Source organism: Epinephelus lanceolatus, chromosome 17 (genome assembly GCF_041903045.1).
Source record: "Epinephelus lanceolatus isolate andai-2023 chromosome 17, ASM4190304v1, whole genome shotgun sequence".
NCBI lineage: Eukaryota > Metazoa > Chordata > Actinopteri > Perciformes > Serranidae > Epinephelus > Epinephelus lanceolatus.
Window position 1 is genome coordinate 28,889,863 of NC_135750.1, and position 26,318 is coordinate 28,916,180.

The following is a 26,318-nucleotide window of genomic DNA, read 5'->3' on the forward strand; positions in this document are numbered from 1 at the left end:
TAATGAGGTAGCTAACGGCATAAGCATGGACCAGTGTAGCCCGGGACCTGGGCTACTGTTATCAGCAAGGCTGTGTTATCAGGCAAACCCCACTGGGTTTACCTGATAGTGGGGATCGGGAGGCTGTGGATAAGAGTCCTCTCAGCCCCACTACGTCTACAGGCCCTCAAATCCTAGAGACCAACTTCTGCTTTTACTGCTCCAGTTGCCACCACGTCATGGGGAGCAATACACCCAATACACAAGTGTAATCTTGATTCACCCATTATGCAGCAGCGTTATAGTCATTATTAACATAAGTATTTTTCAACTGTTAGCATATATATAATGATAATTAGGCAATCATTTAATGATAAAACATTCTCTGGCATATCCTGGAGTACAACCTGTTCATGTAGTTACTTCCTCTATTTTAGATTTAGATTTATTGTCCAAGAGAGATATTTGTTTTCACATCCAGTACATGGCAACATGCAGATATACACACAGCAACATGCAGATATAGATTGTACACAAAATTTCTGTATGCATTCATTCATCCCATGTTACAACAGTGTCAGCGAGGCACATTGTTCAGAGCTGCTATTGCAGAAGGAACAAAACTCCTACTAAAGCAAGGTCTTCTCCATTTAGGAGTCCTGCATCTCTGAACACACAGAAGTAATGTGAAATGTAGATTGAGGGGTGATTATTGTCATTTGCTATTGTTTGGCGTGTGATGGCTCTGACGTTCATATCTGATAGACTGGGTATGGGATGGCAGATGATTATGGAGGCAGTGTATGTGATGCTGCTGAGTTTGTTTTTGTTGGAGATAATGAATAATAATAAACTTCATTTGTATCGCATTTTCCAAAACACAGTTACAAAGTGCTTTATGGGACAGATTTAACGGTATACTCAAGCAGTAGGGGAACAGTAGAGCACTACTGTTCCTATAAATACATGTACTACTTTTCATTTTCACATCAGTAATTACAATTCAAAGGAACCAAATCTGTTGCTTGCAAAGGTTAGCAGTCAAAAGTCAGTGAAGTTTATAAGAGACGAGGGGCTTTAGAAGATGCTTATTTTTGAAGATTTGTTATGCATTGTTTGGTTTCTCGCTGGGATTAGTCCAGGATGGGTTTAGAGGAGTCATGATTTCCTGTTGTGAGCAGATAGGACTTGGGTTGGAAAGGGAGTGTCACTGGTCACTGGAATGATGGAGGGTGCTGGCTGAGCAGAGGAAGAAATCAAACTCTACTCAGTATCTCCAACATCCTGTTTAAACGTTTCAGGGCAGATTTTTTTTTTTTTTTAAAGTAAACTGGAACCAATTGAAATTTTCTGCATTAAGCTGTTAATATACATGTGTGAATGCACACCAAGGATCTTTATAAGAAGGACATTTGGTTTGCTTGTGTTATTTATAAAGTGGAGGGTTTTGTTGTTCAGCAGTTGCTTTGTTGTTTTAAGTCAAGATGTTGTTTCCTGTTACTGTACAAATTAGAGCATGATCCTTGCAGGCTCTAAGCAAGTTGGCCACACAGGTTCTCCTGACCAGCACTGCGCGTTTGTTGTTTACATGAGCACACTTAAGCCTCTTACACACAGGAACTCCCATAAGCACGTGCACACACATACTAAGACACTCAAACAGTCCAAGCAGCTTCTTATCACACTCATTTGTTTGCTTTCTCTTCTTTACCAAGAAACTTTTCCTGTGATTTACATGAATATAGATTTGACTAAGCATTTTTCCCATTGTACACCTTTAATTTAGTGTGAACACTGGGTTTAAAACCAGCCATTGCTTGTGTTTATTTTTGCATGACCTAACAACACGAGGGCAGTTAACAGGGCTAAAAAGTTATTGGTGTCTGTCTCAGTGCAACTGACAAATGCTTGCACATGCCACCATGAATTATTTGCTGGACACTTTGCTTGTGTTGTTTTTGTGGGGCTTCTCATTTCGGTAGGTCTGCCAAGGGAAATTGTGTTCAAATTTATGGTCCAAATCTTGTTTTCTTGGTTAGTTGTCCTTTCATATTGATCCTAAACAGAACCCTTCTGTTGAAACTTTTTCCCAGTTTATGATATTTATTTTACCTGCAGGAATTTGTTGAGGGATAATTTATTACTTTAGTGAAGGACACTAAAACTATTAAGTCCAAGAGCCCTCTGCTTTCAAAGGGTTTACACTTCGAATTGGACATAATACTGAGGTGTGTTAACACTAAACACATTTGTAAAACAAACATCAACTGTGTGATATAAACTCTGATGAATAAAAAGAGACTGGCGTAGGCACAACATGAAATTATGGGTTTGTATTATCTCTCTAGTGTTTGGTGTTAGAATATGCTTGGATTGAGATTGAATGAACCCTAACATTGGATTTCTCTGTCTTAGCGCTGCTGGTTTCATTAAACAGGATTTAACGCCTGATATTCTGTTATGTGAGTTTGTTTTTAGGTGTACGCTTGCACTTCTTTTAGGGTAAATGAGCAGAGTGTGCGTGTGTGAATGACAGGCTGGGCATTACTGGCACTTACGTCAGTGTAAACAGGCCTGCTGAGCTGCAGAGAGGCGTGAAATTCTGCCCCATCTCTGATTTATGACCTTAGGGAGCATTCTTTCTCACAGAGTGCAATTTGATATACCCTCAGCACCTCTGCTACATTCATTTACCGAGACCTGCTCACTGCCCCACGAAGGACGACCCGTGCGTGACTAACTCCACCTGCGCTGACCTTCACCTACGCATGCAGGCAAAGAGCTAAAGCCTGTACATTTCTAACTTTTTTTCTCACCTTCTGAGGAATCAAACACTGCTAAAATTGAGTTGCACATGATGACAGTGCCACACAGATTATGGATCTCCTGCTGAGTGTATGTTGTCATTGTTGGCACTCATCAGACTCTGTGTATAAATGCTTACGACAAGCCCAGGTTGGGCTAAATTGGGAAGCATTTTAAGCTTGGGAACAGGGCATCCTATGAGGGGCAGGATGCAAGCAAGGACATGACAGCTTGGCATGCTGGGAGCAGACAGCTTGGAATCTGTGAAGGGGATTCTGGCACTGGCCCTTGAACTACTTGGACATGACGATGTGTATTCCATATTCTTTATAGTAAATAATATATTTATCTCATGACAGGTGTTCATGCCTCTCTGACGAACATAATGTTGATGGATTCAAGTCATCTCTTTGTGTTCGGTCTGTGACTGAACACTCACTTTTTTGTCGTGGTAAATGTTAAGATGGAACACATCCCAGTTATCTAGAGAATTGAGATTTTGTGCCTTTTCAGCCCTTTAGCACCTTTATGTGGACTGTTGGTAATGAGTGATCTTCAAAGGCGTTGTAATTGCCTTTCACTGTGAGAAGCAGGGACCAGTGGCTGTCACTTTAGGTCTAACAATGCCACAGTGGCTTGAAGCGATAAATGAGTGTCTTTGATGTCATTACTGTGCTTAGGCAGAGCCAGGTAAAGTGACCCTTATGTAATCCAATGACATAAGAAACAAAGTTATCATCTGCACTCTCATAAGCTGAGAGGATGGTGAGGAAGTATAAAAGTAACGTTTGGTCAGATAAGTTTTAAACATGTCAGTTTGTGGTACAGAAAATGTACATGTCTGCAAATGTAGACATGTTGATTTCACCATCTACAGGCAAAGACACTAATAGCTGCTGCAGTTTAAACATTTGTGCCACCTGCTAGCAATGAGTGTTATAATGGCAGCTTTTTCTTTTAATAGGTTCTGTTTTTTTCTTAAGTTTGACTGGGTATCGGTACTCATTACATGGCTTCCCACACATTACTTTATTTGTGGCAGCCTGCCGCAATTAAAACATCTGCCACCGTGTTTTTAGCTGCTCTAGTCACAGACAGAGAAGCAGAGCACCAGGCGAAGTGAAAGTTAAACCTAACCATTCATTGTGCTGGCTCTAAAAGCTTGCTTCCGCAGCAGCTGCTCCTCTTATCCGTCAATCTGTTCAGCCCTGATTGACTAATTAGATAATTACCCCGCTACTCAAACCTTCACAAATTGCGACTGATGGAAAAAATGAACTCACTTAGAGTTCAAAAACCTCTCAATTCAGAGGGGAAACAGAAGGAAACACAGGCAAGAAAAAAATAAATAGGAAAGTTAGCGTACCCCTGTTGTCAGCTACCGTCACACATAGATTCTAATTCTATGGAAAATGCTGCAACCTTTCAGGTATCAACCAAATAACCCGGTACCAAGTAGTATTGTGCCTTCATGATATCAGCATTCGATACTTTTTGCACCTAGATCTAGAAAAAAATACCATTTGTATGGTTTTTCTTGCAGCCAGTCACCATCAACTTTCAATTTAATGCAGTGTGTGTTTGGCCCACTACCATAGCATCCACAACCCATATAGTCTGCGGTATGGCGCAGTAGATCGCGGCGGATTTGACAGAGTTGGCTGTTCAGCTTGCTGAGATGCCACTCCATTCACATAATGGGTATCAAATACAGTACTCTACTGGTATCAGTGTCACTTTAAGAGTGCTGGTATTGGTACTGGTATCCTAATTTTTTTTAAACGATACCCAGCTCTATTTTTAACACACAGCCAACCACAGGCTTGCAAACCCAGTTTCAAAACTGCTGGCACTGTAGCTCCACAGTTGGATGATAGTGACTGGCCCTACTTTCTGGTGCTTCTCATCAATAACACTTACTGTCCTTATTTCTTTTCAGTTCAGGCACAGCTGCAGTCAACATCTTAAATGAATGCTTTCCCTGACGTTTTATCGTCTTTCCCAACATGAGAAATTATGTTAACCATAATAAAATATCACAATGCTCATGATTCACTTTCCCTGTATCAGACTTTTAGTCAAATTACAGGTCACTGCTGAGATTTCCTACTTCCGCTGTGGTGTGCCATTTGTGTGTGTTTGCATCTTGGTGTATTCTCATGACTTAATGACTCACAGCTCCTCTTGAAGGGCTGACGTCAGAGTGGTGCACATACACACGCACATGGTTGCTCTGCCCTGCCAGCCTTAACGCATGTGTTCCATTTGGCAATATGCACACACAATATGCACAGTTGCTTAGTACATTTATTAAAGATGGAGAGCATGCTGACGCCATTCCTAACATTAGATGCAGAAACATTTATGCCCCAAATATTGAGCCTCTTTTTTTTATGTTTCTGTCTATTGCTGAATCATTACTCTGTTAAGTATAGATGAATAATGCTAAATATAAGATTAGAGAGGGTTTGTTTATAAACCTCATGCTATTTTAGTTCAGTGTAAAAGTCAAACTGATTTTATGTCTCAGTTGCCCTACTAACGTCAACTTCCCAGGTAGGGAAGTGTGTGGCTGCTATACTCTAAGCAAGAGGGAGACTACACAGCAGGTAATCTCACTGGTAGCCAAAACATCCCACCCCCAAACCTCTTGTTAAATCCACCAGAATCTCACCGTGATATTTAATCCGCGTGGAATTCAACTGGTCATTTCAAAACAGCAAGTTGTTGAGCCGCAGAGCTTCTGCAGAGTCTAGTGATTTTGTTTAGTAGATCACGAGGGTCAAAAGCCTGGTGCCTCGATATCACCTACAAGGCCATTTTTCTCCTTATCAATGACTGAAAGGGTTGCTGTTATGATAGTCCAGCCGGTTAAAGTGTGGCTTAGTGTTATCATTGTTGAACCTGACAGTTCAAATGTTAGACTAAACACAACATGAGACGGAGGCAGAACTAATTTTAAAACATTTAATTTTGTTGCCAGGCATTGCTTGAAAACCCCTACTTCCTGTTCTGATTTTCATTGATTCTTAAATCTAAATATCATTATGGCAGCGCTTCCTGCACCCGATGATGTCTTCAGATCTCCCAGTGTAGCACTTGGCTCCATTGAAACATGCCTATCAACACACCATAGATTATGATGCCACACACATGTTGTCGTTTGGCCTTCAGTGTCAGAGGTTAGGCTGCAGAAGTTTCCTTTATTAATTGTCTGTATGCATGTGTGTGTGCACTTAGTATGCCCGAGATAAAGCCTGTCAAACAGTGGAGGTGACCCCAACAGGATACGGGGCATCCCGCACGTGTCGGGACAGGACCTCGGGGCAGCGTAGCATCACTGTGATTTACTCTTCAAAGACAAGCTCATGATAGTATTTCATCTGCATCTTAACCCTCTTTAACCCACTAACAGGCTGTATATGTTAAGGTGTCATAGGGTTGAGTGTTACACAGCAGCTCAAATAAACAGCCTGCACAGGTGAGGCTTTGTGATACCGTTGTCCACATAAATTCACATGTCTAAATAGTAGTAGTTTAACTTGTGATTTACTACTGTCAACACAAACTATACCCCCTTTTTTAGGTCCCCTCTTTGAAACAATGCCATGCTATAATAAATAAAATAAATAAAAAAGGACAATCAACAGGGTGTCTGCAGGTCCTTAAAAAGTCTTTATATGTCTCAAATTCAATTGCATATATATCTGTTAGACCTTAAGAGTCATTAAATAGTCTTACATTCAAATGTGAGGTCTTAATTGCCACAGACATTAAATCTAATTTCATTTATCTATCTTTTAATTTCTTTTTGTCAAAATGAGTTAAGCTCTTCTCTGTAAAAGTCCACATTTCTGACGTTACAAATTTTTAAACCTGCCATTGAACTGAATACTGACTTTTAACTTAAAGGCGCTGTATGTAAGAATGTGGCCAAAACGGTTACTGCAATCAAATTCAAAATACCTCGGGTCGTGTCCGCCCCCCCTCCCCTACAGATTCGAGGTTGCTGGACAGCGGCACGCTGGAGACTGATTTGTTTGCCCACGGGTGGCTGCCGTGGCAGGGCCGTGTCGCCGCGTCCTTGATCTTCGGTTTTCCAGCGGACCGTTTGAGCAAGTCCGGCTTCTCTGCTGCTAACGCTGCTGCCGGGATACAGCGGAGGAGCCGGCTGCTAATGTTATGTACCGGGACACTGCTAATGCTGCTTGCCGTGCTGCTGTAGCTCAGTCGTAACTGTAACTGATACTGAGACTCCACTGATTGTGTGACTGGTAGACGGCGGTGGGTGGCACAACAGGCCAAAACACAAATTCAAAACATGAACTTGATTTGCAGACCGTAAAATATTTTTTTAAATGCGAATATTCTGGCTGTACTATTGTCGGTGAGATCAGTATGTTATATGAACATTATTCCTTAGTCTCTGTGACATATTAGGAGGATTTTATGACTATTTGCTTTATATTTCTTACATATAGCTCCTTTAACACTTACCTATTGGCCAAATGTAGATTAACCTAACGGACTCTAATAACCGTGTTCCTATGTAAAGCCTACCTCTGCCAGGACCACATACATACTACTTACCTTTATTCTTACCTGCAATGCTTGAATTAACAAAGATGATTTGTCGAAAAATCACTTTTAAATTTGGTTGAAACTTATCTCGAAAATGTCTTAAAAATCATTAAGTGTTTGATACGTGTGGACACCCTGATCATAGCCCACCAGTCCGCTGTTTTAACAGAACATAAGGCTATTTGTTGGCAGTTAGCATGTCATATATTAAACGACACTTCTTGACAGTGAAATGAACTTTTCTCAAACCCAACAAGGTTTTTGTTAGTGAAAGAGTGATCATATTGACATGGCAGCAAACACTCGTAGCAACAAAGAGCAGTGTATAAAGAGATAATTACCTGGCCTGAAAAAGTATCTGATGAGCTACTCTGATAGACAGCATGAACCTCAACTATACATGCAGGACTCTATGTTTGTCAGTATTTTCTATTGTGAGTGTCTCCTGTTACATGGCTGACCTTGATGCCTCAGCTGCAGGTGAAGATTGGTGCTATAGAGGAAGTAACTTATTTTTCCAGAATGAATCTGCCAGCTATAGAGGAGCACTTGACAAGCACTTCAGACTTTCCCCCTGTATATTAAACAGCTGCGTTCAAGGTCCGGAAACAGTATTTAATGTCCTCTTCCTCATTTTTATAGGCAGCTAGGTTGATAACAACCTGTCTTGATAAAAGGGACTGTTTGCTTGAGATTTGTAGGACCAATTTTTCTCTCCAATACCACCACCAAGTCCAACTACATTTTGTCCACAGGGGTTGCAATTTGAGATGCATGCTTCACTAGCAGCTGGCATCTCCTCTGTCTAATCTGAAGCCAGGCGTCTCTCTCTGGGAGCCAGCTGTAGTTTGTGTATCACCCTCTGCATGGGGCTTAGGTCTGGGCAAGTACAGGTCTTAATCCACTGTCCAGCCACTGCCCAGGAGGGGGCACAGATAGCTCGGTAAGACGAGGTGAGACAGTTGAGATAAAGGCAAAAGAAGTGGACGGGAATCTATTGATCTGTGATAACCAAGTCTATTGGATTTCTTTGAGAAAGTTTAGCTCCAAAATTGTTGCAAAGTTTTAACACAGCCCCTACCACCAGATCATATCTGTAGGCTTTGTCATTTAATAAAACTGACAGTATGGGCATAATAATAATGGGCAGAAGAATTGAATATTAGCAGACAATTGTGGCTACTTGCAGTAATTTACTTGGCTGGCTGTGTGTCATTATGCATGCAGCTGTATCACTAAATGATTGCTATAATCTTGGGATGGGCAACATATCAATATCATGACATGACACTAGATATCATCTTAAATTTTAAATACTAGAAAATCACAAGTATTGTCTTTTTCTCATTGTAAGGGCTGCATTACACTAAAGGCATTAACTGAATTTACCAGACTGTTCTAGCTACTCTATTATTTGCCCTTGCCGGCGTAGTGATTATACCCTCATTACTGATGACTATTTGTCGAAAATCTCATTGTGTAAGTATTTCTTGGAAATGCCAACAGTCAACCCTACAATACCTTCACAATATCGATATCAAGGTAGTTGGTCAACAGTATTGTGATACATGATTTTCATCCAATCCTACATCAGTCAAAAGAGAAATGTTTTCCTTCTACAGTTGCCAAGAGCATGACAACAGTCCTGTATTTTTTAAATTGATTTTTAATGTCACCCATTAATCTAGAAGTCATTTACAAATTGCTGTCTGTTTTTTGTTTGTTGTAGTACCACTGCCTGATTCAAGTATTTTCACTTAATTCCAAAGTGCTACTGACATAATTTGATTTCATGTCTGGCCATCCTGATAAGGTGCTCTGCAGGAAGTTGTAGTGTGCGATGAGTTCCTGTTAGCTACATGGTTCTGAAGGACCAAAGTTCAGTAGGACGTGGAGAAAGGAAAGGGATGCAGATCATATCACTCCAAGAATGAGGATATGGCCAATGAAGCCACTGAAAACATGCCTACGACAGGACGGTTTCCAGATATATTGTTAACATCAGTGTTTGTGTAGCAGAGCTGTTGCTCCAATGGTCAGTCGTTTTCTTGTCACTTCATTTGCATCGTAGCTGTCTGTGAAAGTGCTTTACAGGATTTGTTGGCAGTTAAATTCCTGGACAATTGAGACAATTTGCAGAGTTCCCAGGCTCTGTGTCGTTCCCTCATTAGTTTTAGCACTGTAGTTCAGCTCTTTCTTCTGCCGTTTTGGGACCCAAGTTTGGAACATAATGAGGTGGAGCAGGCAGTGCGTTGCTACAAAGGCCTGGCAATTGGGTGATTAGACACCCTCATTGAGTGTTGTTTGAAATAGCAACCAGTGTTTTTTTAGTGGGGGAGCGGCATCACTCAGGCCTCATTCAGACTGAGAACCACTGCTGCTGCAGGGGGAGGAGCACTTTCACACATAGTGCTACTTTGCTGATCAAGTAACAAAGTGACCCATCAAACACCAGGATGCCACATAAAGTCGCACACTGTGACTTTCCCGCTTCCAACTACTGTCAGTGTATTAGACACCATTTACCACCCTTTTTTCCTCATTCCCCTGCCTCTATGATCCCCTTCAGGCTTTGCCTTTTTGCGATGATCAATAAAGCATTACCAGTCCCTAATGTTCTGCTGAATTTCACACCCAGGCTGACATTATCTGTGAGCATGCGAGAAAGCCTCGTCCAAGGGGATGCAATCTTCATGTCTCTTGTTGCTCTTGTAGCATCCTCTTATCTGCACCCTTTCAGGTGTCAGCATCCAAGGCCTATACCCTCTCTCCATGTGAGCTTGCACAGTAGTTGACAGCCACTGCAGTGTTGCTCTTTAGATAGAGATGCTGCTCTTCATTACTTCTGTTACGGAGACAGACTGATGTCAGTGTCATTTCCACCCATACAGTATTTAATGTAACCAATAAACATTTGAGTTTTGATGTTCATAATACGGCATAGCAGGGGGAGTGAATATTCAGTATGCTGGCAAGATGTGAAACCAAATTCATGAAAGATGACAGGCTGAATTTGTGACCAGCAGTTGATAAGGACCAGCTAGAGCCAATAATGACAGGCAGATTGCAAAAGCTACAGGCAGTTGTTGGACACAGATGCGTAATAATATTCACATGGCATCCAACAGCTGACTGTCTGCTTGGTGTGTCAGGACATTTCAGACTTCTAAGTCCTGAAAAATACCACAAAGGAACAAATGTACAGTAAGGTTTGATGCCACCATGAAAGTCTCTGACCCGTGCTCATGCAGTTTATACAGGATGTTTTAGTGTTTGTTTTATTATTATATTGTTTAATTAAGTTTGATATGTAAGTGGCATTTGTAGCAATCTATAATTTTCAACAGTAGTCTTACAGCTGCATTACAGAATTGAGAACTTCCATTTTAATCATCACCGCAACATTACAGCCAACAATGAACAGCAAGTCCAGGAGTAGGAGGTCTAATGATGACGGGGAGCTTGGGTGGTTGTGGGTATTCTGATAAAGGCCCGTGTTATAAGCCCGGGTGGATCACCTCTTGGGGGGCAGGGGGCGTAATGACTTCCCCAGCTGGCCCCCTGGGACGACTGCGCTCGTGCTCTGCACCTCTCCTGGCCGCTTTAAGCCACTACCATGTTTGTTTAGGGAAGATTAGCAACGTAAAACCCTTACAACATCCTGAACACGCAGCAAAGGGAGACGCGATGGAGAGGACAGCGGGAAAGAGGAATAGAGATTGATGGGTAGGGAGACACTGGAGGAGAGAGTTTTTTTGTGTGCTCACCAAGAGGGTGGTTTGGGGCAGGAGTGAAGAGAGAAAAAGACCAAAGGGAAAGGGAAGTGAAATAAATGTAATTCCAGGCATTTCAAAACAAGTGGCTTCTGCTAGATTGCTTCAACAGTACTGAAGTGGTGTCTGATGGAGTCTTTGTTTGGACACATGCCAGTCACTTGCCATTCCATGCATAGCAGATAGCATCTTGTGAAGCTATGTTCAAAGACCAAACCTGGCAACAAAGTCTCTCAGTTATTCTCCATGATAGATATTTATAGACACTAAAGTGCTTGGTGAATGCACCTGTCTGGCTGAAACTGTCCTCTGGGTAGTGTAAAACTGTAAAGTGCATTTTTATCTACTAATCTGGACAGGTCTCCTGGTGCACTGTTGTTACAGATATAAAGCAATGATGTGCATCGAGTATATTTACAGGAATATACTAACTGCCTTGTGAGAATAAATCATCCATAAGATATAAGTTGAACTCCCACAGGCTGTTACTTTGATTTGTGTGTTTTTTTTATTGTATCCTTCTAAGAAGCCAGGGTTTGCATTTTAATTGACTGATAATTGATACACAGACTATGACTGAAGTGAGTAGGCTTTCTAAGCTGTGGTGCACCAGGTGTGTCACAGGTGTGTGTGTCAAGCCATGGCAGGAAACAGATGTGCAGTGATATCAACGGCTGCACAGGTCTGGGAGACTATCAGCACGGGCCAGCCTGCCGTCTCACTGCAGTGCTCCACTTCCTGTGGGCTTAAATCATGCCAGTCCATGATAAAAAGAGCAGAGCACTGAGTTGAAAGCACTGGTATTTTGAGAATAACCTGTGGCTCCCTGATTATAAACCTTAGTGATTAAAGAAAGATGGTAAGAGGATGGATGGCAAGGTAAATAATTTGGAGTCAGTTGGTAACTAATTGTTGAGAATTCCAGGAAAAACCAGGGGAAAAACAATAACATTTCCCCATTAAACAGTTGAGTAGCAAATACAACCTTGGCAAGTTTTGTGGCTCATTATAACAGACAGGAAGTTTAAGGAGTTACCGTTGTCCTCCTGGAAAGGTCTCAAGCTTTGACCACTTGTAAGTTGTCAGTTTCAATATATTTTTGTTCACAGTTCTTACAAAAACTGTGTTTGTTCTCTTCACAGCCCCTGTCCAGAGCAAGGAATGGGTGATGAATTTAACCTCATGGATCATTCAGACCTGTATATCTTAGACTTCAGTAAGTATCCTTGTCAATATCCACGTCTCTTTTGTTAGCTTAAAGGCACATTTCACACCAAAAATACATGCATGTAGTGCTACTTTGTCACTGACCTAAAGGGATAGTTCACCCCAAACCAAGAATGCATTTGTTCCTCTTACCTGTAGGGCTATTTATCAATCTAGATTGTTTTGGTGTGAGTTGCCAAATGTTGGACATATCTACTACAGAGATGTCTGCCTTCTCTCCAATATAGTGGTACTAAATGGTACTTGGCTCGTGATGCTCAAAGCTGCAAAAAATGCATGTGAAAAACTCAACATCAGTGTCTCTTTCCAGAAATCATGAGCACCTCTGAGCTAGCTAATGTTACAGCTCAGCTCAGGAGGATACCATTAATTGGCAGGTGTAGTTTGGCAGAAAGAAAATAGTTGCTACATTAAAGTCTTCGCAACAAGGTCTGTGGTTTATCTTGAGTAACAGGGTTGTGATCTCTGGGTAGAGGCATTGCTGTTGAGTTTTTAAAATGCATTTTTTGGTGCTTTGAATGCCATCTAGTTCCATTATATTAGAGAGAAGGCAGACATCTCTATGGTCGATATCTCCTACACTCGGCAACTCACACCAAAACAATCCAGATTGATAAGCAGCACTACAGGTAGGAGGAAATATGTATTTTTGATTTGGGGGTGAACTTCCCCTTTAAAAAGGTATCTAAGTATTTTAGACCACCTTAAATAAGACTTAAGAAGCTATCTTGTGGTCATCTTGATAAATGTTTAAGAACCAATACCTTCTCTACTCCACTGCTTTATTTCCCACCTTGCCTTTTATGTCTGGCCTTGGCCTTGCTTTATGATATCACATGGGACACTTCCGTCTCATTCACTACCAAATATAGCCATTTCCTGCTTGCACTGGGGTAGCCTGCAATGCTGTCAGGTCACAGTTTGTGTAGGTGGGTTTACACAGGGACCGTATGGGACTGGCAGTACCCAGTGGCATCCCCTGTGGCATATGCCTCCACGTGCCAGTCGCGTGTGCCTTCACACTGTTTACCACTGAACATATGGTGGAGCAGCTATGACGGTGATAATACTTGGGATGAAGTTTGTGATAAGATGATTTGTGTACTTAGATGATTTAATACTGGAATCATAATGATCTGCTTGTCCTCATGAACACTGTTTGTTTCAGCTGTTTTTCTGGGCTATGGTACGAACAGAACATGGTGATTTTTCCACCATGGAGATGAAATCAAATCCCTTTCATCTACAGATTCTTAGATCTAAACTGCCTGGATCCATTTTGAATTCCCACAGCTGAAATGGATATTCTGGATATGATTAGTGTCTTTGATCAGCCTATGACTCATTACACTCTCTTCTTTTCAGGCCCTAATTTGAAGACGTTATGCAAAATAGCTGTTATTCAGTACAGTCTGGAGCAGTCAGGACTCCCACATGATATCAGGTCAGACAAGCATCCTCTTCTCAAACATTAGCGCTATTTGCTCATAGAATTGACATATTGTTGTTCATGCTGTTTGTAGTATGCTCGTCATTGTTGCCACCACTGTCTCTCTCAATAACGAGGCTGTTCGTCAAAGAGGCAAATTATGACTCATTATCCTCATTTAACCAGCAGTAGGTCTTATTCAGGCTTTTGTCTGACTTTACTTTAAGACCCTACATGGAAAATTTGTGTGTAATTATATCATCAACTCATTGCATTAAGGTTTGTGTGCGGGAAAGAAACAGACGATCATGATGAAACTAAAAATGTTAAAGGCAAATCTTCTTGGCTATCACAGTCCAGCTGACAAAACCCAATTCACTGAGTACAGTTTTAATGTGGTTCTCAATTAATTTTGTGCCATTGAAAAATGATTTTTATCCTTACCAAATTTCAAATTTAGCATCTTTGGACTTTACAGTGCCTGTATTTTTTTATGAACTGATCAAAAAAAAAAGCCAAACACAGAAGTTCTGAACCAGTAGAACACAAAGTGAATTAACAGCTTTGCAACATTTCACATCTCCAGATCCCCAAATCACTGTTGCTTAATCAAACAAAAAAATGCTAGAAAAAATAATCTCTCAGTTAACCTGCTACGTTAGACAGCTGGTTGTTGAATTATCTATTAATTATGTTTTGTTGTGTAGTTAATGACAGCCATGGTTCTGTTTCATCACCGCCAGACAGGATGTAACAATAGTCGTCAACATTGCTGCAATTCTACTGTCTTTTACTCAGCACTTCCTCTCGCTGGCTGCTTGAGCTGCGGGTGTGTAGAAGAGCTCAGCTTTTCCTGTGACTGGATACAGACATGCACACACACTAAGGTCATGTTAAACATGGAGGTCTTAGAAATGACAAATAATATGAATACCAGTTTTATCTGCTTTATTTCTTTTACATTAAATAGAATAAATACAAATACAGCCACACAACAACTTCCTTTCTGTAAAGCCAGTGAAGTAATAGAATAAATAAATGAATGCAAAGAATGATATTCTCAGTTGCAAGCAGGTAGGAATTTAACATGTAGCACCTTTTGAAATTTTTAAAAACACTGCAGCATAAGTATAAAGAAAAAGTTGCTTAAAGAAACAAGTGTGATAATTTAATTATACATGATTTTGACAACTTTTAAAATTATTTTGACACGACATGCAAGAGAGACTCAAAAAATTTGAGAGCCCCACTTTGATTTGTTGTGACATTGTAATCACAGGGTTGGCAAGTTGTAATAACCATGTCAAAGCTAAAAACATAAAATAGAACCCATAAAAGCAAAATACATGTCCAAAAATATTATGTTTTCAGTAATTACTGCCTGCCAGCCTCCGTTATCCTTCCCAGTGATACAGACCATAATATTTTGCTTCATAGGGAATAATATTCACACAGCCATTCCATTTCAGGCCTATAACCTCTTCTCAAATAACCTTAATGAATAGACTCATTAGACAAGTGCATCTGGAATGGAGGGGTTGCACTAATGTGATTTTCTTTTTTACACATGAACCCCATGGAACGTGATACTAATTACTCCTCTCAGCCGCTCATTTCTCTCACACTGTCACTGCCACCTTGCACACTCCCCACTTTGCAGTTGTGTTTCTAACCCTTGGAGGGTTTCCAGCGGGGTCACAAGACTCTGGTTAACTCCCTTTGCCCCTCACTGGCATCCCCAGCTCCAATGCCACTCTCACCTCTTAAACACACACGCGCGCAACGAAAAAACGAACAAAGCAATTGAGAGGGAGTGAGTGTGAAACCAGAGCCAGTGATAACAATCTGGGGCTCAACCTCTGACCTGTCAGCAGGTCAGCGCTAGACCCTGTTGTCAGCCCCTGCTCCTGGTTCTCGTGTTACAGCGGGGCCTTCCCTCATCCTCGTCCACATCGTTGCCCTTCACTCGGACGGGGGGGTGAGAGCAAATGTCACACAGTTGCTTGATTAACTCTCATCGCAGTAGATTTCAAGCATTGTGGATATTTCACACCATATAAGTGTGTTTTCTAGTTGAATTGAATAAAAGATTATGAGGCGAAGACATCAGCTGTGCCTAAAATCTTATAGCCAGCAGTACGTTCCAAACAAAATCAGTATATATGCTCACAGTGCAAGATTCTACAGCAATCCCTATGTAATTGTATTTTGTTTGGAGCATACTGGGGTGTTGAGGCCTTTTTTAAGACTGCCAGCCCAAATCTGTTATTAGATATTTCAAAATATAGACATTTCATGGCGGACATTTTGACATGTCATAGTATGGAAAAGCACAGGTGAATTTAGGTCCTGGTATGGTGCATGCTGGCTCACTGGTAAAGCTTACTGGCACACTTAATGGAACTGAGCTGTCATGTTAATGTTATCAGTTTCACCTGTGCTTTTCCTACCATGACACGTCAAAATCTCTGCTGTGAAAAATGTCCATTGTCTCCAGATTGATTTTAGAGTCTGGACAGCAAAAAAACACATGAAATGATTTTTGCAAGTGTGATCCAAACCACATTAGGAGGTGGATGAAATGCCATTCCAGTCAGATTTCTAAAGATGCATCTCTGTCTGGCCGCTCAAATTGGATTTCAGAATATCTTTGAACATAACACACAATGATGATGTCAAAACCAGAGTGATAGAAGCGCTGACGCCAAAATAAATTGTTTGGAGGACAAAATGACGGACCTCCATTTCTCATGTTCCCGTGTTGGAAAGCCGTGTCACTAGCATTGCAATGTAGTTACTGACTTCATTACCACAGGAGCCCATGTAGATAGGTTGGTGAGGTGGACAGACAAATCCGATCTGATCACTTGCAGACAACAGTGCAGACAGTCTGTCTTCAATATCTGATTTTAAAAATCTGATTTGCCTGCAGTCTGAAGGCAATCCTGAAAATCCTGAAGATTAAGGGTGTTATCACACTTAACCTGCGATCTCTATTTTTGCTTTCTATGTATGCAAGCTCACTTGGTAACCATGGTAACACATACGTACCTAAGCACAAGTGCAAGAATTTTCCCTGATCCATCAGAAAGTGAAAGACACTTAAACCAGAGGTGTGATGTGTTTGTCTCCTACCCTGTCTATTGTAGCAGCTCCTGAATAAAGAATGAGTGAAATGATGAAACGTAGAGACCACACAGTAACTATCCTGCCAAAATATTATGCTACAAAATGCCCATTTCTATTTGTTGGTCACTATTTATGGTATGGTATTTATGGTCCAGTTACAGTGTGGACTAATAATTGTGAACACAAAGCAGACCATAACTTTTTTCTTTGGTCTGAACCAATTCTATGAAGTTATCCTGAGATTCTTGCCTCTGAATGTCCCTGTTGTTCACTCCAGGTGGGAACTGGCAGCCATGACCACCAACAGCAACATCAGCAGGCCCATCTTCTCCTCCCACGGCTGAGGCTGCTGAATGTGAAACAGAAGCGGGACTTCTTGCTCTGTTTCAGGACACCAAGCTTTTATCTTTCTAATCAGCTGAGCTCCGGCAGACTGTTTTTGTAGAGTTTGGATCTGTACGGGATTTATTTTCCACATTCTCCAAGTGAAAACTCATTACTGACCAAAATATCCTGCATATGATTTCCTCGGGCACCACGAGCACTTGCTCATGTCTGAGGATATTTTAACCCTTGGAACACTGGTTACTCGTGACAGAAATTGTTGACACCTTTTTTGTCTTTTTTTCTAGCCTCTCTAGAAATCCAATCAGCCTATGATAATCATAGACTTCTAATCTTAAGCACAGGAAGAGACAAGAACTTCAGCCAAAGGTCTTGAGAGCTAACCTCTTTGTTGAGAACGTCGTCCTGATGTCACACTCAACAGATCTCCTCCAAGAGACACGTGAACTGTGTGTTCCACATAGAGACTAAGATGGTCATGAGTTCGTATATCTTGCAGCTCTAACTTGGTCATAAAACCATGTAATACTACGACGCCCATTTGTGGGAAATGAAGTTAATTACACCGTATATGGAGTGGATGAGGCTAACTTATTACTTTGGTGTTGATTGCAAGGTGAGAGAGTATTGGGTACAACATTTTGGGGTGTTATGCTTGTGAAAGGTTCTGTTTGACTGGCTTTCAGTGCTCAAACTTTTTTCCCTATTTTTTTCCCATCATAACTTGGCGAGCACCTTTCTCCTTGTAAGTGTCTCAAAGTTGATTTTGCAGGGCGACTGAAGCAAGCCTTGTAAAACTAATCAAGTCCATCTACCTCCCTCAATAGCATGTATCATTCAGTCTTTAATAAGACTTCCATACATTAGACGTTTTCTTCCCCCCGAAAAAAAAAAAAGCCTTTTCACAGCGAAGTTTGTATTTGTGGTTGTCTGTTATATTCTTCCAAGAAAGGCTGTCCTATCACGGGAAGAGTGCGACTCACCTGCCACCCCACCCCTCACTCTGCAGTTTGTTTTTCAGTGCCAAATGTAGAAAGGAATCATGATGCAAATATATACTGTGTATGTGTGTAAGCACGTGGTCCCGTCTACACATAATCCTAGTCCACCTGCTTCAGTTTGCCTGTTGTTGTTGAGGGAGATGATCACTAATATGCATAATGTAGTGGTTCCACTTATAGACAATCCTACAGCGATCAGAGACTCTCCTCGTGACCTGTGCTTATTCACAGCACGGTGAAAAACCAGGACAGGGTGCCCGTGTGTTTGTGTACAACTACGAGCAAAGCTGAACCTGAGCAGATGTTATAAACGCATAAGGGCTGTTATTAGATTACACACTCGCCACACAGCTGGAAAATGACTCTGGATTAATCAAATTGGGGATGTTTATTCAGGTTGTGTGTTTGTATTCTGATTACAAATTTTAGAACAAAAGTTTGAAAACACAAGAGCGGTGGTGGTGGTCTTTTTTAAAGCTTTTATCTCCATCCACGAGTTAAAGGAAAAGGCTGGTGATATTCTGCATTTTTTATTAAATCAACATAGTGAACATAAAAAGACCAAAACCTACAATGTGTTAGTCCATCTCTCAACACTACCCTACCAACTTTTGGTGAATTAATTTGCAAAAACAGCTGGGCGCTGTAGTTTTGAACAGCTGTGCTGCGTTCACATGGAATCAGGCAGACGGTAGACGGCACATGGATAACACCTTTTAGGATGGCACGGGAAAAACAAACAGTCCAACAAGATGGCAGGGCGGCAAAGAAGTAAAAAAAATTAACTTTGAACAGCAGTGCCATCTACCATTATCAATACCAGCCTCACTTCATTTAACTGTCCTGCTCTCATTCACTAAAATGATATTCGATTTTCCATTTACTGTCTCCCTGATTGCATGTGAACGCATTACTTAAACATGAGTAAATAAAGCTTCTTCTTTGGGACTTTTTTTCAGACGAGCAATTGCTGCACTTAGAAGTACTCACAGCAGCAGGAAAGTGTGACGCTGTGGCTCATTTATGTGTTTTTAATAGTTTTCGGACAATGAAAGTTTATGGAGTAAGATTTATTTTGGGACTTTGGATACACCGACAATACTTGTTAGAACAATTAATTGTTGTTTTTGGTCTTTTTTGAGAGATTAGTTGACAAAAGGAAAAAAAAAAATCTGAATATCACCAGACTTATCTTGTGAATATGACATGCCATCTAAATGAATAACTTGGTGAGAATGAATATACAGGCAAAAAGATTTTATTTATACTGCCTATTTATTTTGATGTGAATAGGAACTGTGTTACCACATACTTGTGAGCTGCATCAGTGTTTTTCAGTCCTGGTCTTTGGGACCGTGTGCGCTGCCGTTTTGTGTTCACCCAGATAGTTGAATTGAATCTGTATCAGTCAGTCTCTGATTAGCTGGTCAGGATTAAACCCCGCAGGGCTCTGGGTCGCAAAAATCAGGACTGGATGACACTGACCTAACATGGTAAATGTTTACAAATCTATGTAATTTCATGTAAAGCAGTGTAAACAATCTTAAATGCAGGTTGAAGTCACCAGAAAACTGCACTAAAGCCAATCGTGGCATGGCAGGCCTTACAGAGAGGAGACGTGTCGATGCTGCTTTTTGCCTAAGTAGAGTTCAAGAGTTTGAGACGTTCGCCTGCCCAAACCAAGTCTGAATTTTCTTTATAGACCGGTGGTGCCAATGAGACTCAGTCTTATGCCCTGTACACTGCACATGCACATGGACATATCACACACTTGATATTCCTCTGTACCCCTGGACTATACAACAGCTGATGCAGTGAAACCACAGGGAAGCTAATCGTGTGTTCACGGGGAAAAAAAAAAAACTACTGGTGAACAAATCAAACTGTTTATGTGACACCAAATGGCTGCAGGCAAAACTGATGATGTTTATTTCGTTTTTTTCTAATGTGTGGTGTGGAAGTCATTTTTATTTTAGGATTTTGGTCCTTATGCGTGTGAAGATTATGGGTGATGGTATTTTCAGTCGAGAACTTTTCAGGCTTATGACATTAAATATCAAGTTAATGACAATGTAGACACTATGGTCGAAAATAAAATACCTGCACAACACATTTCCTCAGTGATGGTCGCTCACTTGCCTCCAACAAGGCGATGCTAATGACGAGTGATTTTTGCCCACATATATTGGCGATACATTTTTAATGGCAGTAGTGTAACACTGCAGTTTCTGAGGCTCCCCTGCTGTTTCTCATTTAACTCTGTGAGAGGGTTTCAGCAAATAGTTGATCAAACTCGGCAGCAGGGAGACTCTTGCTTATCAAAAAGCTGCTTCTGTTGAGAAAAGTTCATCATCAGATCATAGCGCGCACTCATTATAACGCATTCAGAGTGAGCAGTAATTATTTCCCAAGCAGAAGTACGCAAGTGGACTGATTTCATGCCAAGAAATGTGTTCTATCTTTAGGGCTTACAGTATATGGTTGAATAATTCATAAACAACAAAGAATGCTTGGGGAAAAAAAACAGAACAAAGTATGGAGTGTATTTGGGTTTATTTTGCAACTGTGCAGGCTCCCTATGTTTATCGTATTTATTTTATTTTATATTTGACACATTTTTCAGAGGGGGCTGTCAAGGTTGGTCAGGACTTCCTGTGCAATATGCTTTATTACTGTATCAATAATAAATCTGAGACAATTTGAGTTGTTAATATTTGTATGTAATTTAAATGTGCTATACATTCAGTTTCTTTACTTAAGCTGTACGGATTTGATCAAGACTGAACCGACCATGTCACTCAGTTTTGCCATCATTTGCACTCTGAAATGCCACAGTCATGGATGGATTACTGAACGGGCCTCTCAGGCACAGGCCCAGGGGCCCTCCTGGCATTTGTTTGCAAAATATTACTCGAAGAGACATGTACCAACCAGGAAGAGACTCAAAATGACCACAAGGAGACTCAAAATGACTTCACAGATGCAAAGCAACTTCAGAGAGACATAAAATGACCACAAAGAGATAAAGAAGAATACATATATGCAAAGCAACTACAAAGACACACAGAACAACTTCAGAGATGCAGAGCAACTACGAAATGACCACAAAGACTCAAAATGACCAGAAATGCAAAGCATCTACAAAGAATCTCAGAATGACTACAAAGACTCAAGATGATTACAATGAGACACAAAACGACTTCACAGATGCAAAGCAACCACAAAGGGACATAAAATGACCACAAAGATTCAAAATAAATAGACAGAATGACCACAAAGAAAAGAAAGAAGAAAAAAGGAATACATAGATGCAAAGCAACTACAAAGAGACTCAGACCGACTTCAGAGAAACTACAGGGACACAAAACAACTTCAGAGATGCAAAGCTATTACAAAGAGACTCGAAATGACCACAAAGAGACAAATGACTACAAAGAACCTCAAAATGACTTCAGAGGTGCAAAGCATCTACAAAGAGACATAAAATGACCACAAAGATTTGAAATAAATAAATGCAGAATGACTACAAAGAAATAAAAAAAGGAATACATAGATGGAAAGCAACTACAAAGAGACTCAAGATGACAACAGAGAGACTCAAAACAACCACAAAGACATAGAATGGCTGCAAAAAAGTAAAAAAGGAATCCATAGATGCACAGCAACTACAAAGAGACTCAAAATGACCACAAAGAGACTCAACCCGACTTCAGAGAAACTACAGGGACACAAAACAACTTCAGAGATGCAAAGCTATTACAAAGAGACTCAAAATGACCACAAAGAGACAAATGACTATGAAGAGACTAAGAATGACTACAAAAACTAAAGATGATCACAATCAGACACAAAGCTGCTTCACAGATTCAAAGCAACTACAAAGAGACATAAAATGACCACAAAGAGACACAGTATGATCACAAAGAAATAAAAAAGGAATACACAGATGCAAAGCAATGACAAAGAGATGCAAATGACCACAAAGAGACTCAAAGTGACTACAAAGACACAAAATGACCTCACAAAGAGACACAAAGACTTCAGAGATGCAAAGCCTGTGTGTCTTGCTCTTAGGTGTCGGGGCCTTCTGCATGTCTCAGCCAAGGGGCCCATACTGTCACAGTCAAGGTTGGAAAGCAAAAAGATTCTTATTTAAACAATGAACAGACTCTCTACAACAAGGGGGATTGAAGTCCTTTTTTCCCCATCTTGATTTTTCTCCGTCTTTTATTTTGGAGCTACGCTGCAACATCAAGCTAAAATTCAATAAAGACTCATGGAAGTCAAAATAAAATGGCACGCTAAAATCATGACAAACTACATGATTCCACTGAGTGGAAAACTTAAATGACTTTGATTGTTCAAAAAACAAGCCAGATGTGCTCTGATTTCCTTTATCACTGGAGTGCAGTCTTTTGGAGCTACTGTATGCGACACTTAATAGTTACCAGGTCTTTGAACCCTAGTTTCTGCTTCCTGCCCAGTTCCAGAGAGCTGAATCTGCCCCAGCCGGCCTGTCTGATAGCCCTCATCATCTTCTTCAGTGGGTACTCTGAAGCCATGATGCCACCCAACCCCCCCGCTGGCTTTCAGACTGCCTAATGGGACGCATGCGGCTGCTTTGGGGGGTCCCATCATTAGAAAGTGTCTCACCCTGAACCCCAGCTCCAGTCTTTGCCTCTGCTACCAGTAGTGGCCTGGCAGTTTGTTCCCGTCTGTCACCAGCCCCGTGCTATAAAGCCAGTGTTATCTGCAGTGTTAAGTGCAGGCCACAGACGTAGGGTCAGCTTAATGTGAGGCAGCAGAGACACCCTGTCCCGCCTGGCCTCGCCGCACACAGGAAGCAGGGCTGAGCTGAGTCCCTCTGTCTGGCCCCGGAGCCTTGCTTCGGCCAGCAGCGCAGGCGCTAATGCAAGGAGACACTCGGCCAAATGACTCTCTAATTTCCCCTCAGGACTCAAACGATCCCACTGGCCCTTGAGAATCAGACTGAGGATTTGTTCGGAGTGATTTGTTTTGTCTTGTCCCCCCTGTGCAATTCCCTCTCAAGTTCTAGTTCTCTGCTCCTAGCGTTGTTGTGGCCACTAAATTGGGTATTTGAGAAAAGATGCGTTAAAGGAGCACGAGCCCTCAGAGGATAGAACCTGTGGCTACAAAACTTGTGCAAAAGTGTTGGAAAAGAAAGCAACAATCCTTCTTTTCTCTGCACTGAAATACAGGCAAACTTTAATCTGTAGTTTTCCATGAAAAAGCGACTCCTGTAGGATGAGTGGCAGCCATGTTTTATGATGCCCATATAATCTGTTCATCTGCTAAAGGAACTAATTTTGTGAGTGACCGAGCTTCTCAGCTTCTCAGTGCGTCACGTTTACAGACCTGTAGCTTAATTCCCTTCCAACAGGGGTTTAATGGAGTGACTAACACACACGCAGCTAAAGCCCTTTGAATACAAACTGCCATCGCTGACTGCCTGAGAAATCTGTTGAGAAATTAAACAATGATGCATCAAGCTGGTTTCACTGCTGAGATCTCAGTGATAATGACATTGAGGTTTATAGTCTGATGCTGTGCTCAGGCTGTTGTGTTTAACTTCATGGTGCCTCATGAAACATAACACACTTATAATGCACTTAAAATATGCATCCATTTTTACAATGTCTACCTTCCCAGTGTGTGGTATTATTTTTACTGACCAGGGACACTTCACCTCAAAATCAAAATACACATTTTTCCTCTTAACTGTAGTGCTGTTTATCCATTTAGACTGTTTTAGTGTGAGTTGTAGAGTGTTTCAGGTATCGGTTGTAGAGATGTCTGCCTTCTCTTGAATGTAATATATTGCAACTAGATGGCACTCAGCTTGTGGTGCTCAAAGTGCCAAAAAACATACATTTGAAAAACTCAACAGCAGTGTCTCTTTCCAGAAATCATGACCTGGTTACTCAAGATAATCCACAGACTTTGTTGTGAGCAGTTTCATGTGGGAACTATTTTCTTTCTACAGAACTGCATCCACCATCTGTATCACAGAGGGATGAGTGCATCTACTGCTGGCTCACCTAGCACCACTAAGCTAGCAACCCGGTCTCACCCCAGAGTTGACGACATCCGGCACTTGGGTTGTGACTTGCGATGTTTGACACAGACAAAAAAAAAAAAAAAAGCCACGCCTAGATGTAGGCCTAGGTATGATACGCGGCCAATAGCCATTATAGTTTAACATCACAGAGTGGTGGGTCAAGCAAACCCTGACTTTCACCCGGTAGAGAGGTGTTTGTGTCCCGTGAATTTATAAAGCCAAAGCCACATCAACGTATATAAACATTAAATTTCCTGTGAAAACGGAAGTGTATCTTGAAAAAAGACAATGCATGAAACAGGCAGAACTTGACACGGTGTCCCACAGTGTCATGTTTCAGGCAGTGGTGTAGTGCTAGTTGTTGAGATGGATGTACCAACAGATAGATAGGTAGGTTACTGGGGAGGAAATGGGTATACTCTACTACATATTTCAGTGGCTTTTTGGTTGATAGGTGGGTATAACCTGTATACCCTGACTATACCCTCCACTACACCACTTGTTACAGGTGTCTATGCGTTGTTAGCTGTTGGACCAGAGTTCCTATTCGGACTTCTCACGTTTCATATAAATAACAGTTCAAGTTATCTAATGGGTGAACACTGGTATAGTGGGACAATCGGTAAAATGGGACAGTTAAGCTTCTTAATTTTCATCTTTTCATGTATATAGCATATTTCCATTAGGCCTACTAAAAAATCAACACTTAGCTTATCATTAGCAAGTACGTGATTAAAGAATATAGGTTCTGTGGCTATGACATCACTTCCAGGGTCATGATACACCATATTCAACAACCTTGCAGTGAATCATGGTGACAAGTAAAATGACATGGCTTTTTGAGGAAAATAATGTTAAGTGTTATTAAAAAATAAAAAATAGAAAAATGATGGATAGCTTGTAATTGTTAGTTATTTTGTTATGGGATGTCATTGTGAATCAGATTTTTTTTTTTTTTTTTTAAAAATCCCATTTATAATAATCTTTTTTTTATAAAAATGTGATTTTGACAATGTCCCAGTTTGCAAATGGCGTATTGTTAAACTGGAACAGTGTGTTACTGGCAAAGTGGGGCAGTCATTCAAGTCATTCTAATGGGGGACTTGACTTCTCTTTTTATGTGCCCCTCATACATTTAGCAAGCTAGATATTTCAACAAGGATTTACTTAACACTTAACCAGACATGACATGATGATGAAGAACGTGTTTGAGGTGTCCAAGTTTGCCAGTAAAGGTGTCCCACTTTGATAGTTACCCTGGGTAAAATGTGGTTTGGGGTCACTGTGTGTATGAGGAAGAGTCATCCATACTGTCTTTAAAATGTCTTTCGTATAGTAGAGCTCTGAAGCTATTTAGAATTATATCATATGAAGTAGGGATGGGTCATGATTTTCGAATTTCGAATAGTCGTTTTATTTTTGAAAAATCGATTTTTTAATGTGACAATTACTAGTCGCCGTCTTATTTCCCCCCTTTATTTGACATGCAATTCAGCTCCTAACCGCATTATTCGAAAAATTGTCGAATAGTTGCCATGATTTTCGAATAGTGTTTTTGCTTGTGCTGCCCATCCCTAATATGAAGGGCTAAAACATGTGTACCATAATTGGAAATGATGCAGAATGTAAATTATCATAAGGTGTCCCACTCAACTAGTATTCGCTCTTTTTCACACACATTTGGAAAAAAAAAAAAGAATTGAGGAAAGTCCAAAACATCTTCTTTTCTCTCCCATTAATCATCTCATGGCCCCTCAGATGTATCTGATGACCCTTTGGAGGGGCCCGACCCCTGGGTTGAGAGCCAACTGTGTATTAAGTAGTCAAAATTAGTTCTACCTTGAGCAGCCAGTTTTACTTTTGAAGCCTCAGTCAGGTCAGTTAATAAATCTTCCATACTTTTTCTTAAGTATATATATAGCATATATATATATATACTTATATATATGTCCTTCTCATCTCAGGTTGTG

The 26,318-nt window shown here is 40.8% G+C and overlaps 1 protein-coding gene across 1 annotated transcript in view; it reads left to right on the forward strand.

The window, feature by feature from the left end:
* Positions 1-18,164, forward strand: part of klhdc3 (kelch domain containing 3) — a 30,190-nt gene extending 12,026 nt beyond the window's left edge. The window contains exons 9-11 of the mRNA XM_033613140.2: positions 12,281-12,354; positions 13,731-13,809; positions 17,201-18,164. Coding sequence (XP_033469031.1) covers positions 12,281-12,354; positions 13,731-13,809; positions 17,201-17,267 — 220 coding nt within the window. The 3' untranslated portion in view covers positions 17,268-18,164. The remainder of the gene's footprint in view (positions 1-12,280; positions 12,355-13,730; positions 13,810-17,200) is intronic.
* Positions 18,165-26,318: the final 8,154 nt, after the last annotated feature.